Source organism: Moschus berezovskii, chromosome 12 (assembly GCF_049115385.1).
Source record: "Moschus berezovskii isolate FMDL1 chromosome 12, NW_MosBer_1.0, whole genome shotgun sequence".
NCBI classification, from domain to species: domain Eukaryota; kingdom Metazoa; phylum Chordata; class Mammalia; order Artiodactyla; family Moschidae; genus Moschus; species Moschus berezovskii.
Window position 1 is genome coordinate 9,093,620 of NC_142471.1, and position 14,181 is coordinate 9,107,800.

At 46.7% G+C, this 14,181-nt stretch overlaps 1 protein-coding gene across 2 annotated transcripts in view; it reads left to right on the forward strand.

Moving 5' to 3' along the window:
- Positions 1-850: 850 nt before the first annotated feature.
- EDARADD (EDAR associated via death domain) overlaps positions 851-14,181 on the forward strand; it is an 83,046-nt gene continuing 69,715 nt past the window's right edge. Inside the window, exon 1 of one of the 2 annotated variants that reach the window (XM_088841872.1) lies at positions 851-1,016. In XM_088841872.1, coding sequence (XP_088697998.1) covers positions 953-1,016 — 64 coding nt within the window. In that variant the 5' untranslated portion in view covers positions 851-952. Of the gene's footprint in view, positions 1,017-1,820; positions 2,393-14,181 lie in introns of those variants that run through there. The other variant, XM_055425753.2, reaches the window with a different exon arrangement.

Genomic DNA, 14,181 nt, shown 5'->3' on the forward strand with positions numbered 1-14,181 from the left:
AACCCAGCATGTCTGACTCTTTGTGACTTATTGTGATTCTGAGATTCATGAGTTAATTTAGGGGCTATCACTTCCACATTTCACTTTCACACATTGGAGAAGGAAATGGCAACCCACTCCAGTGTTCTTGCCTGGAGAATCCCAGGGACGGGGGAGCCTGGTGGGCTTCCGTCTACGGGGTCACACAGAGTCGGGCACGACTGAAGTGACTTAGCAGCAGCAGCAGCAAGAAAACTAAAAAATGTCTATTTTAAAGAATGTTTTAAAACACTCTTCAGGCATCAGTAGAAGCAAAAGCAGGACAGTGTGACAACAAATAGATTGTATGGGAGCACTTTGGGAACTCTGGTGGATGATAGCTGTTCTTTAATTAGTTTTTTTTTTAATTTAAAAGATAGTTTTATTTGCATTACCCTTTAGAGTTCACAAAACACATGGGAAAAATAAGGGGTTATGGTTGCAATTCATAAGACCAGGTACAAGGAAATAGAATGAAAGGGAATAATAACCTTTATTATATATAGTGCATTTTCTTTTAAAAAATTAATCTTAAAGTGTGTTTCTGCCACCTGCCTTCTATTTGATATAATAAGACTGGGAATTATAAAACAATGAATTCCGGGTTTTGAAAAGCAAACCAGCTTTAGAACAACGCTTGAGGTTGTGTTCCTGACTTGATATGTGGTTCTTGACAACCAACCTCAGAAATAATTCCACCTTCATGAGAAGTAAAGAACCACAAACCAAACCTCAGAATGGATGCTAAAACACCCTTTAAAAAAATTTCCCTTCCTATCAGAAGGCAGACCAAAAGGAAGTTCATCCTCCCACCCACAAATTCCCCAGTAAGCTCTCTCTCAGAAGGTCCGCACTCAGCGGGACCCTCTTCTCTGAGCCTCTAGTTTCTCCCATGGCATATTCTAGAGAATAAGGCAACCATCTGGAGAGTGCTATGGGCCTCAGGACTACTAAGCAGATGGGGAGTGGCACAAAGCAGGCCCCTGGTCACCAAGAGGGTATGTATGACAGATCCCTTCTGCTTTCCTGCATTTTTAGAGCTGGGTTTTAGCTAGAGGCTGCTCCTTTCTGATAAACGACTAAGAGCTATTAGTTATCTCTTTCCAGTTAATTTCTACCTTTCAATTCTTACCTGCGAAGAAAGACAGAGATTATTTTAAGCCCTTAAGAGATTCCTTTTAAATTACCTGTAACCACTGTATAATAAAAGATTTATGATTGATGCTAGATTTAGTTAAAATATAACCATCATATATATTCTTAGTAAACGATTCCAGTCTTGCACACGTAACTGGTATAAAATGAAATGAAAATTAAAATTTAAAAAGACCTTTTTTGTTTTTTGCTTTTAAATATTTTTTAATACAAAAATACCCATACACAATCTTCCAAACACAAAGGCCAGCCTCCGCCTTTGGGGTACCAGGTGCTACCGCCAGTTTTGAGACAAAAACTTGAAATTCACTTCTGGGGGGATGTACTGAAATGTAGATTTAAGAGCTGCCGGTCGGGGCGGAGGGGGGGCGGGGTGGAAATAGCATTTAAGTTCAGAAGTTGTATTTAGACTTTCCTTTATTAAAGAACTGATCAGGCATTTCCAAGGCAGTGCTAAGCTATTTTTCTAGCGAGGCTGTGCGACCGTGGATCAGGCTTCCTCTTTTCACTCCTTTTGTGTTGCACTTAACCTGGAGGTCATGTAATAACCAATGCCAAAGAAAAATCAAAATAGAAATTATTAGCGTGTGCCATCATGCAGCGGCGTTCTCTGCCTAAAGATCAGGAAATGGTTTAAATATCAGATCGCCGCCAGGCATCTCAGCCCAGGCCTGTGCGCAGAAGAAAGTTGACTCCTGACTCAGGGCGAGATGAGGAGCCCGAAAGGCGACCCGTAACTGCAGCCAGGTTTCAAGGCTAATTAATAATCTCTTCGCCGCTGGTGCCGGGCAGCAGACACGCGAGCTCCGCGGCGGGACCTGCCGGGGGAACCCGGACGCGGGGCTGGAAGGGAGCCCGCGGCGGGCGCTGGGAGTCCCGGGCAGCCGGGGACTCCTCCCCACGCCCCGGCCTGTGGGACCCGGGCCTCGCCCGCGCCTCTGGAGGAGGGGCATCGGGATGCGCCGGCAGGGGCTTTGCTAATTGCCAAGCAGGAAGTGAGCGCGGGGAAGAGCCGCGGAGAGAGGGAGGAGGAGACGGAGGAGGCGCTGGAGGAGGGGCGCGCGGAGCCGCGGAGATTCGCTCCCCGCGCGGCGGAACTGCAGGGCTCCCTGGCTCGGCACCCGGCTCTCCCCCCAGTCCCGGAGGCCGCCCAGGGCCCTCGGGCGCCCGTCGGCCCCACCCGCCCCCATGGCTTCTCCGGACGACCCTCTGCGCTCAGGTAAGGTGCTACCGCGCCGCGCCGCGCCCTCACCTGGAGCGGGGACCGCGGGGCGCGAGATCTGGAGGCGCCCGCGGCCGCGGCAGGGTTGTCGGGGCCGAACTCCCCGCGAGCCCTGAGGGACGACCTGGGACCACCCTGGACCGCGGCGCCCCACCCAGGGTGGCTCGGGCCGGATCGGAGACGGCGGAGGCGCCCAGGCCCCGAGGGAGCGGCTGCTGGTGGCACCCGCCTTCCGCGCCCCCCGCAGCCCCCGCCCACCCCTCGGATGCCGGAGACTCCCCTTTGCTCTTCCCACTCTGTGGCCTCAGCCGCTTTGTTCTGGACCCAGGGTGCCAGGTTGAAACAAGCCTCTCAAACCTCTCAGGCAGAGGAGAGCGCAAGGGGCGGGTGGGGGTGCTTTTCTTCCTCCCGAGCTCGCCCTTTCTCGCCACTCACGTGCTTTTTTCATTTCTCCTCCTCTCTCCTCGTTTCACTTTTATTAAATGCTTTGGGTTCTAAATATTGGCTCTTGGAGCTATTTCGTAAACGTATCCGCAAAACGAAGCGGTGGATCCCACCTGTGGGGTCCCACCTGTAGAGGCCTTTGATTGGAACGGCCGCTAGTTCTGTCCTTATCGTTAAACATTGTTTGTACCTGAAGCCAGAATCTAGCCTTTTCTTTCATCTGACTTGAATTTAAGAACCGTAAAACACTGTGTTGTACCTCAGGTCAGGATCTATCTGTTAATCTCACTTGGATTTAGAATCTTTCTCAGACTTCACCTTCGGGAATTCTCTGTCCTTCCTCTCCCATAACCTTAGCTAATCCTCAGTGAATGTTTGTTGAACACCCAAATGAATGAATAATGTATCCCCCAGAACACACTGGGGATGTTTCTAGTTTCGTTGAGGCAGGAAAGGTTAGGGAGAAACCCAGGTAGATGGAACTGCTTAAAAACAGGTTTCCTATTTTATTTCTTGGGCAGCATGGTAGCTTGACTGTTTCATTGTTCACTTGGGGCTTGAGCAGTTAGGAGAAGGAGACAGAAAGTACCTGGAGGTGAGTCAGAAGATCACTAAATTGGCATTGTGATGTGCTGGGTCTGGAAGGGCTTCCTGGAGATCTTAAAGGAAGATCTAATTTCTTCTTCAAGTGGGGAATAGTAAACATTTTATCCATAAGAAATGGAAAATAAATGCATAGTTTGGATATCCTTCTCCTCCCCCATTTTCATTATTTGAAAAAACAGAAGAGGAAATTAAGGGAGAAATTCTGCTCCTAACCCCCAACTCTCGCCTCCACATCCACTTCCTCTTCTGGAAACCTGACTGACTAGGTACAAGAGGTGTTAAGCTAGATTTTATGAACGGTGGTTTCAGATCTTGTTAAATGGTGATGGTGAGGGGGATTCAAAAATATCTTTATAGGAACCCATTGAATGGGGATATATAGAAAGTCTGCGTGGGCCCCCCACTCCCCCGCCGTCAGTGGCACTGGAAAAGGTGGGGGCTGGGACACAGCATCACCTATAAAAGCGTCAGTGAGTCAAAAGTATGATGAGGCCACCAGGGCAACTAGTGGGATCTTAGATGGCAGTAATCGCATTGCAGGATCTAGAATTTCAGTCATTAGTCTGTTTGACCCAGCCAAGATGGAAGCACACAGCCTGAAACAAAGGGACTTGGCAAGACGAGAGAGCTGAGGATGTCATTTGGTATGAACCTGTCTCTTGACTTTTAAAAGGTAGAACCTAAACTTATAGTGGACTCTCTTTGGCTTCCTACAAAGAATGGGGAGCCCTTCTAATGAGAGATGTCTCTGTCACTTGCAGAGATGCTTAAGAGCATCTTCAGGCATCTGAATATACCCTCATGTCCATTCCCACTCTGGAATTCTATCAGTTAGATAGAGTTCTTCCATTAAAAAGAAAGATTTAAAAATGACTTCTTTCTGACGTCTCATTTCATTTCTATAACCACCAGGACACACCCACTTGCCCCTTTCATTTCTGTAATGGAGCCACAGTGGTGATAATGTGGAACTTGTTAAATGGAATTTTCCCATCTCTACCCCAAACCCAGTTATCATGCTCTCTCACCTAATTTCCTGCGCTGACCTCCCAACTTGTGTTTCCACACCCACTCTTGCTTTCCACCAACCTGATCACCCAAAAGTGGCTAGAGTGACCTTTTGATATCAACTCACACCTGTCCTCTCTCTGCTTAGAAACCTGAGCTGACTTTCCCGTATATCTTGGTCCTTAAACAGTGTACTCTGTACGTGGACCTCTAGGTCTCCCTTCAGATGGTGAGCCTGCTCTGTCTCTCTGTGTTGCAGCCATACCACCTCCTCTGTTTCCTTGAGAGCCCTGGACCACCTGCCTCCTGGCCTTTGCACATAGAATACCGCCTTCACATTCCTGTCCGCTCAGCACCCCACTCCAATTACCTCCTGCTCACCATTCAGATTTCAGATCAAAATGGATATAGATCCGGCTCCACGTTGCACACTCTTGGTGCACCCTTCCAGCGCTTGTCACCGTTTCTAGCCGTGAAATTTCACCATTGTCTTTCTCCCCCATTAAACTATGAGTTCTTAGACAGAAGGTGCAACAGTTTATCTCCAACACTCGGGCCCCGTACCCAGCACATAGCAAGCCTTGCCTAAATACTTATCACCTCAGTCGCTCAGTCATGTCCGACTCTGCAACCCCATGAACTGCAGCACACCAGGCTTCCCTGTCCTTCAACGTCTCCCAGAGTTTGATCACACTCGTGTCCATTGAGTCGGTGATGCCATCCTAGCATCTCATCTTGTGTCGTCCTCTTCTCCCCCTGCCTTCAATCTTTCCCAGCATCAGAATCTTTTCCAATGATTCGGTTCTTCCCATCAGGTGGCGAAAGTATTGGAGCTTCAGCTTCAGCATCAGTCCTTCCAGTGATTATTCAGGGTTGATTTTCTTTAGGATTGACTGGTTTGATCTCCCTGCAGTTCAAGGGATTCTCAGGAGTCTTCTCCCACACCACAGTTTGAAGGCATCAATTCTTTGGTGCTCAACCTTTTTTATTGTACAGTTCTTACATCCATACATGACCACTGGAAAAATCATAGCTTTGACTATATAGACCTTTGTAGGCAATTGAATGGAAAATATAAAATGTAACTACCTATGCCTCAAACTATGACAAACTCAGACAGCATATTAAAAGGCAGAGACATTACTTTGCCAACAAAGGTCCCTATTGTCAAAGTTATGGTTTTTCCAGTAGTCGTGTATGGATGTGAGAGTTGGACCATAAAGAAGACTGAGCACTGAAGAACTGATGCTTTTGAACTGTGGTGTTGGAGAAGACTCTTGAGAGTCCCTTGGACTGCAGGGAGATCAAACCAGTCAATTCTAAAGAAAATCAATCCTGAATATTCACTGGAAAGATTGATGCTGAAGCTGAAGCTCCAATACTTTGGCTACCTCATGCGAAGAGCCGACTCTTTGGAAAAATCTTTCCCCCTGATGCTGGGAAAGATTGAAGGCAGGAGGAGAAGCGGATGACAGAGGATGAGATGGTTAGATGGCATCACCGACTCAATGGACGTGAGTTTGAGCAAACTCTGGGAGATATTGAAGGACAGGGAAGCCCGGCATGCTGCAGTCCGTAGGGTTGCAAAGAATCATGCTTAGCAACTGCACAACAATGCCTCCAACTGTGGGCAGCAAAAGCTCTTCCTATGTTGGCATCTTAGAAACTGATTCATCGAGTTAGATATGTTAACTGGGTTCACCTTGTAAGGTTGAAAAATAATAAAAATCTTTGTATATCTACATGCATATAACAAAGGTAAATATTATTATACTGTATGATATTAATTTAAAAAACAACTCTTTACACTAAAAAGATTTACATTGGAAGGAAAACAGTCATGCTGGTTACAGTGTAGTCAGTCTCTATCTCTACCACTGATAAACCGTCCAACATGGAATGAGTCAGAATGGCCTGCTGAATGTGAGTAAAATCTGGTTTGCGTTCATGCAGATACTAACGAGAGAAAGAAGGAGGCTTTGAAAGTCAAGACAGTTGGGGAGGTAGAAGAGTTCATTGCTTCGTTGCAATGAGTCGAGTGCCCTGGGCCACAGAGCACATCACTGTGTGTTCTGCCTTTGTTCGTTCCCTGGCTCTTGTTTGCACTGCACAGTGGGGCTGCTCTCTGGGAGCCCTGGTCCTCGAGACTGGCTCAGGACAGCCCCTTAGGTGGCCTCTCACCTCTCTTGCACCCCTCTGAGGCTTCCTGTCTTGGATGGGTCTGAGGTGGCACCCTGTCCATCTGGCAAACACCCGTAGCACTAAACCGGGGCTAAAGTGGGAGAATCTGTGTTATCAAAGCTAGACCAGTCAGTTCCTCCTCCACACCCACCAGAAAGTGGTGACAGGCTGTGATTTCCCCTTCTTCCTTCTTCCCTTTTTCCTCCCCTTCCTATGGGTTTTTCCAATGCCCACTTCATTTCTTCCCCTTTCTTATCATGCCTCTAAGTTTTCTTCTCGCTACCCAAGTGTTTTCCCCTCGGCTGTGTCTCCTTTTCCGTCCCTTGGTTCATCTCTTCCTCTGCTCTCCCCTTCCCCCGCCCTCTTCGATTGGACCCCCTCAGCTTGGCCACCATCCAGAGGCACACCTTCTTGATCCCTGGTTCTTTCTCAGCTTGTTCAGCCCCTGCTCCGAGGTCCAAGGATGACAGAGCAGGGCTGCTGCCTAAAACGGGGAAGAAGATTACACAGCGCTCCTACCCTGAGAGCTTCTGTAATCCCAAATACAGTTAGGACTCTAGGGCTTCTTTAGACTCAGGAGTGAAAACAGCTGTAGGTCAAAAGAAAAGCTTAGGTACAAAAAATAATAACAAAGGAAAAATAACTTAACTCTGATATCACAAGTTCAAAGAATTGCCTTTAATTCTTCACTAAGAAGCGTAAGAGGCCTCGCTCTCTTGGCTCCTGAGACTTGAGAAAGCCAGTAAGCTGTGACACGCTTTCCTCTTTGTTTCCCTGAAAGAACATCTTTAGAGGAGATCTTTAGAGGAGATCTTTGAACTTCCTCTAAAAAACTGTCTCGAGGAACTTTTGGCCCTTATCTAATGTGATTCATAAAGGGAAATGTCTGGACATGACTGGGCTGCTCTTGGGCAACTCACCCGTGTCTGTGTTTCTGTGTTGGGCAGCTCTCCGTCATTCCTGGTGGAGAGGCTGCCGGCTGCAGTCCACAGGCTCCAGGGCTCCTGGGAATTCTCATCTGGAAGCTGATGAGAGCTGGGTCTTTGAGTGGATGATGGGTAGATGGGATTTTGCATTTAGAGTTGATGCTGGAATGATGACCACTTTGGGGAATGTTTGGTGAATGTATTTTGCACATGGGAAGGGCATGAATTTGAGGGCCTGAGAGTGAATTGTTACAGGTTGAACTCTTCCCCCCACCCCCCAAATTTTGTTGGCATCCTAACCCCCAATAACTCAGAATGTGACTTTATTTGGGAATAGAGTCTTTACAGAAGCAGTCAAAATGAAATCATTAGAGTGGGCTCTCATGCAATGTGACAGGTACCCTTATAAGAAGGGAAATCCTGGGCACAGAGATCCCCCTCCCCCTTCCCCCAGGAGAGCCTGTCATCAGGTGGCCAATGCATGGACCACTTCTGGCACCCTGAAGGTAGTGGAAAACAGGCAGATTTTGAAGTCAGAAAGTCCCAGATCCAAATTCTGGCTCTTCTTTGCCCTGTGACTTTGGGCACTCAGTATGGACAAAGGAGATGCATGGTCCTTTCTCAGGGTAGCTGTGAATATGAACTGGGGCTCTGTGTAAACCAGGCAGCCCCGGGGGCCACTGTATAAGAGGGAGCTATCATTGTAACTAGGCTTCCTGTGACCTTCACCTGAAGATGCTCCTTTCCCTGTACTTCTCACTACTCATGGACTTAAAAAATAAATTATATACATATATGTAGAGTATTTATTTATTTATTTTGTCTGTGCCATGCAGGGTCCTAGTTCCCCAACTAGAGATCGAACCCATGCCCCCTACATTGGGAATGTGGAGTCTTAACCCCTAGACCACCAGGGAAGTCCCCGCTCATGGACTTACAAAGGTGGAAGAGCATGTGGAGGCTCTCTCTTCACCCCTGAATAGTGAAGATTGGGATCTTGAGGCCCAGAGAAGTAAGTGATGGCCTCACTTGCTCTCACCTGGGGCTCCGGGAGCCAGGCTGGGTGTCCCTCCAGCTGCCCAGTGACAACAGTTCACCATTGGGTTTCGCTCATGCCTCTTGAGGAGCTCCCCAGGAGATGCTCATGTGAATGAAACACCTCACTGCCAGTAGTGAAATTCCCTTTGGTCAGTTACCAGCTCGTTTGGGGTGATCTTTGTTTTGTGTGGGGTGCTAGTGGTAAAGAACCTGCCTGCCAATGCAGGAGATGTAAGAGATGGGGTTTGATCCCTAGGATGGGAAGATCTCCTGGAGGAGGAGATGGCAACCCACTGCAGTATTCTTGCCTGAAGAATCCCATTGACAGAGAAGCCTTATGAGTTATGGTCCAGGAGGGTTGCAAACAATTGGACATGAGTGAAGAGAAACTAAAAAGCCTCTTGATAAAAGTGAAAGAGGAGAGTGAAAAAGTTGGCTTGAAGCTCAACATTCAGAAAACAAAGATCATGGCATCTGGTCCCATCACTTTAAGGGAAATAGATGGAGAAACAGTGGAAACAGTGTCAGACTTTATTTTTTCTGGGCTCCAAAATCACTGCAGATGCTAATTGCAGCCATGAAATTAAAAGATGCTTACTCCTTGGAAGGAAAGTTATGACCAACCTTGATAGTATATTAAAAAGCAGAGACATTACTTTGCCAACAAAGGTCTGTCTAGTCAAGGCTATGGTTTTTCTAGTGGTCATGTATGGATGTGAGAGTTGGACTGTGAAGAAAGCTGAGTGCCGAAGAATTGATGCTTTTGAACTGTGGTGTTGGAGAAGACTCTTGAGAGTCCCTTGGACTGCAAGGAGATCCACCCAGTCCATTCTAAAGGAGACCAATCCTTGGTGTTCATTGGAAGGACTGATGCTAAAGCCGAAACTGCAATACTTTGGCCACCTCATGCGACGAGTTGACTCACTGGAAAAGACCCTGATGCTGGGAGGGGTTGGGGGCAGGAGGAGAAGGGGACGACAGAGAATGAGATGGCTGGATGGCATCACTGACTTGATGGACATGAGTTTGAGTGAACTCCGGGAGTTGGTGATAGACAGGGAGACCTGGTGTGCTGTGATTCATGGGGTCACAAAGAGTCGGACACGACTGAGCAACTGAACTGAACTGAACTGAAGTGACTTAGCATGCACTACCTCATGTAGAGTCACCAATCCAAGAGAGTGGAGGCAGCTTTGGGAGAGTATAGCAACAGCCGGGAGCGGTAGGAAGGTCCCCATGGTCCCCTCGCTGAACTCTGGCCTTGCCACCTTGGAGCTCACGTGGTCCTTCTTTTTGTGTCAGCTCCTTTGTGCCCTTGTCTCGTCTGATATCAGAACCGTGTCTGGGGGCCTAGCCTGCTGTCACCAGGGGCCTGTAAAAATAAACATTTTAAAGCTTCAAAGTAAACTATTTTATTTTATACTTAATAATATTGTCAACATGTGGGTCCAAGAGCTCTGAGAAAATACTTCAGGACCAACGCTTACTGCTAGACTGGTCTCAAATAACCAGGATGAGCCCTGCTCCAGATAATCTTTGGGTACACAACATGGGCCTGGGAGACCAAACATGAAGGGGGCCTCGCAGCCTGGTTCTGGGCCTGTGGGCGGATTTGACACTAACCTGGAAGGAAGAACAGCATCCCCAGCCTGGTCCACGTCAGAGGCTGGTACAGTTACAACCATTTGAGTGAAAATAATAAAAAGCAGAAACAAAAATGGAACTTCCCTGGTGGTCCAGTGGTTAAGAATCTGCCTTCCAATGTAGGGGGTGCAAGTTTGATCCCTGGCTGGGGAACTAAGATCCCACATGCCAAGAGGCACTTAAGCCCACTTGCTGTAACTATTGAGCCCATGCGCTGCAACTGGAAAACCCCCCAATGAAAGATCCCATGTGCCACAGCTAAGACCTGATGCAGCCAAATAAATAAAGTAATAGTAATAATAAAAGACCTCAAAGTGCTTCAAAGACTAGTTCTAAAACCGTTGTGGATGTGACTGGTGATAGAAGCAAGGTCCGATGCTGTAAAGAGCAATATTAAAGGAACCTGGAATGTTAGGTCCATGAATCAAGGCAAATTGGAAGTGGTCAAACAGGAGATGGCAAGAGTGAACATCCAACATTCAGCAAACTAAAATGGACTGGAATGGGTGAATTTAAGTCAGATGACCATTATATCTACTACTGTGGGCAGGGATCACTTAGAAGAAATGGAGTAGCCATCATGGTCAACAAAAGAGTCCAAAATGCCGTACTTGGGTGCAATCTCAAAAATGACAGGATGATCTCTGTTCGTTTCCAAGGCAAGCCATTCAATGTTAGAGTAATCCAAGCCTATGCCCCAACCAGTAACACTGAAGAAGCTGAAGTTGAACGGTTCTGTGAAGACCTACAAGATCTTTTAGAACCAACACCCCAAAAAGATGTCCTTTTCATTATAGGGGACTGGAATGCAAAAGTAGGTAGTCAGGAAACACCTGGGGTAACAGGCAAATTTGGCCTTGGAGCACAGAATGAAGTAGGCAAAGGCTAACAGAGTTTTGCCAAGAGAACACACTGGTCATAGCAAACACCCTCTTCCAACAACACAAGAGAAGACTACACATGGACATCACCAGATGGTCAACCCCAAAATCAGATTGATTATATTCTTTGCAGCCAAAGATGGAGACGCTCTATACAGTCAGCAAAAACAAGACCAGGAGCTGACTGTGGCTCAGATCATGAACTTTATTGCCAAATTCAGACTTAAATTGAAGAAAGTGGGGGAAAACCACTAGGCCATTCAGGTATGACCTAAATCAAATCCCTTGTGATCATACAGTGGAAGTGAGAGATAGATTTAAGGGACTAGATCTGATAGAGTGCTTGATGAACTATGGACGGAGGTTTGTGACATTGTACAGGGGACAGGGATCAAGACCATCCCCAAGAAAAAAATTGCAAAAAAGCAAAATGGCTGTCTGGGGAGGCCTTACAAATAGCTGTGAAAGAAGAGAAACAAAAGGCAAAGGAGGAAAGGAAAGATATACCCATTTGAATGCAGAGTTCCAAAGAATAGCAAGGAGAGATAAGAAAGACTTCCTCAGTGATCAGTGCAAAGAAATAGAGGAAAATAATAGAATAGGAAAGACTAGAGATCTCTTCAAGAAAATTAGAGATACCAAGGGAACATTTCATGCAAACATGGGCTCAATAAAGGACAGAAATGGTATGGACCTAACAGAAGTAGAAGATACTAAGAAGAGGTGGCAAGAATACACAGAAGAACTGTACAAAAAAGATCTTCATGACCCAGATAATCACAATGGTGTGATCACTCACCTAGAGCCAGACATCCTGGAGTGTGACTTCAAGTGGGCCTTAGGAAGCATCACTATGAACAAAGCTAGTAAAGGTAATGGAATTCCAGCTGAGCTATTTCAGATCCTGAAAGATGATGCTGTGAAAGTCTGCACTCAATATGTTAGCAAATTTGGAAAACTCAGCAGTCGCCACCTGACTGGAAAAGGTCAGTTTTCATTCCAAACCCAAAGAAAGGCAATGCCAAAGAAGCTCGAATTACCACACAATTGCACTCATCTCACACTCTAGCAAAGTAATGCTCAAAATTCTCCAAGCCAAGCTTCAGTAATATGTGAACTGTGAACTTCCAGATGTTCAAGCTGATGTTAGAAAAGGCAGAGGAACAAGAGATCAAATTGCCAACATCCGCTGGATCATTGAAAAAGCTAGAGAGTTCCAGAAAAACATTTATTTCTGCTTTACTGACTGTGCCAAAGCCTTTGACTGTGTGGATCACAGTAAATTGTGGAAAATTCTGAAAGAGATGGGAATACCAGACCACTTGATCTGCCTCTTGAGAAACCTGTATGCAGGTCAGGAAGCAACAGTTAGAACCGGACATGGAACAACAGACTGGTTCCAAATAGGAAAAGGAGTATGTCAAGGCTGTATATTGTCACCCTGCTTATTTAACTTATATGCAGAGCACATCATGAGAAATGCTGGGCTCAGTGAAGCACAAGCTATAATCAAGATTGCTGGGAGAAATATCAATAACTTTAGATATGCAGATGACACCACCCTTATGGCAGAAAGCGAAGAAGAACTAAAGAACCTCTTGATGAAAGTGAAAGAGGATAGTGAAAAGTTGGCTTTAAGCCAACTCAACATTCAGAAAACTAAGATCGTGGCATCTGGTCCCATCACTTCATGGCAAATAGATGGGGAAACAGTGGCTGACTTTATTTTTTTGGCCTCCAAAATCACTGCAGATGGTGACTTCAGCCATGAAATTAAAAGTTGCTTGCTCCTTGGAAGGAAAGTTATGAGCAACCTAGACAGCATATTAAAAAGCAGAGACATTACTTTGCCAACAAAGGTCCGCTAGTCAAGGCTATGGTTTTTCCGTGGTCATGTATGGATGTGAGAGTTGGACTGTAAAGAAAGCTGAGCACCGAAGAATTGATGCTTTTGAACTATGGTGTTGGAGAAGACTCTTGAGAGTCCCTTGGACTGCAAGGTGATCCAACCAGTCCATCCTAAAGGAGATCAGTCCTGAGTGTTCATTGGAAGGACTGATGTTGAAGCTGAAATTCCATTACTTTGGCCACCTCATGGGAAGAGTTGACTCATTGGAAAAGACCCTGATGTTGGGAAAGATTGAGGGCAAGAGAAGGGGACAAGAGAGGATGAGATGGCTGGATGGCATCACCGACGCAATGGACATGGGTTTGGGTGGACTCCGGGAGTTGGTGATGGACAGGGAGGCCCGGCGTGCTGTGGTTCATGGGGTCGCAGAGTCGGGCACGACTGAGCGACTGAACGAACGGAACTGAAACCCGTTGCCTTGCTGGATTGCCCTCTCGCTCTGCTGTTGTGTGTCCAAAAACAACAACAACAAAATTAAATTCTCCTTGCCCTTCTCATCTTAAATTTCATTTATTCTCAGAGATTTCAGACCAAAACAAGAGCCTTTTCGGCCTCCAAACACTTGTTGGCAGCCCGTATCTTCCTGTTCACCCCATCACCCTATGGGGCGCAGATTCTCAGGGGGAGTCATTCTCAAACCTGGACCAGAGTAACACTGATCAGCTGGGTGTGGAAACTGGCCACCCGGACCCCCTCGTGTTACAGGGGAAGAGCCTGAGGCTGAGAACAATTATGTGAGTCCTCCAGGGTCACGGCGTTACTCAGACCACTAGGTCTCAGTGGTGTGGTGGTGAGACCCAAGCCTTCTTCTCCCCAAGCTCTGTGCGCCTTCCCTTTAACTGTTCTACTTGCTTCCTCACTGCTGCTTTGAAGGTATTTCTGCCCTTTCCCAGCTGTCTCCTCCATTTTCTTCTTTATTTTTTTCCCTTTACTTCCTCTCACATTAATGTCTCTATAGGAAAGAAGCCCTACATGTCATAGGATACCTGCAAAGGATTCCTGCTAAAATTCCACACCCGCGGTGGAGATAATCATTTAAAGTATTATCATCCAAGGACTTCCCTGGCCATCCAGTGGCTGAGACTCTGTGCTTCCACTGCAGGGGGCACGGGTTTGATCTCTGATCAGGGAACTAAGATCCCACAAGCC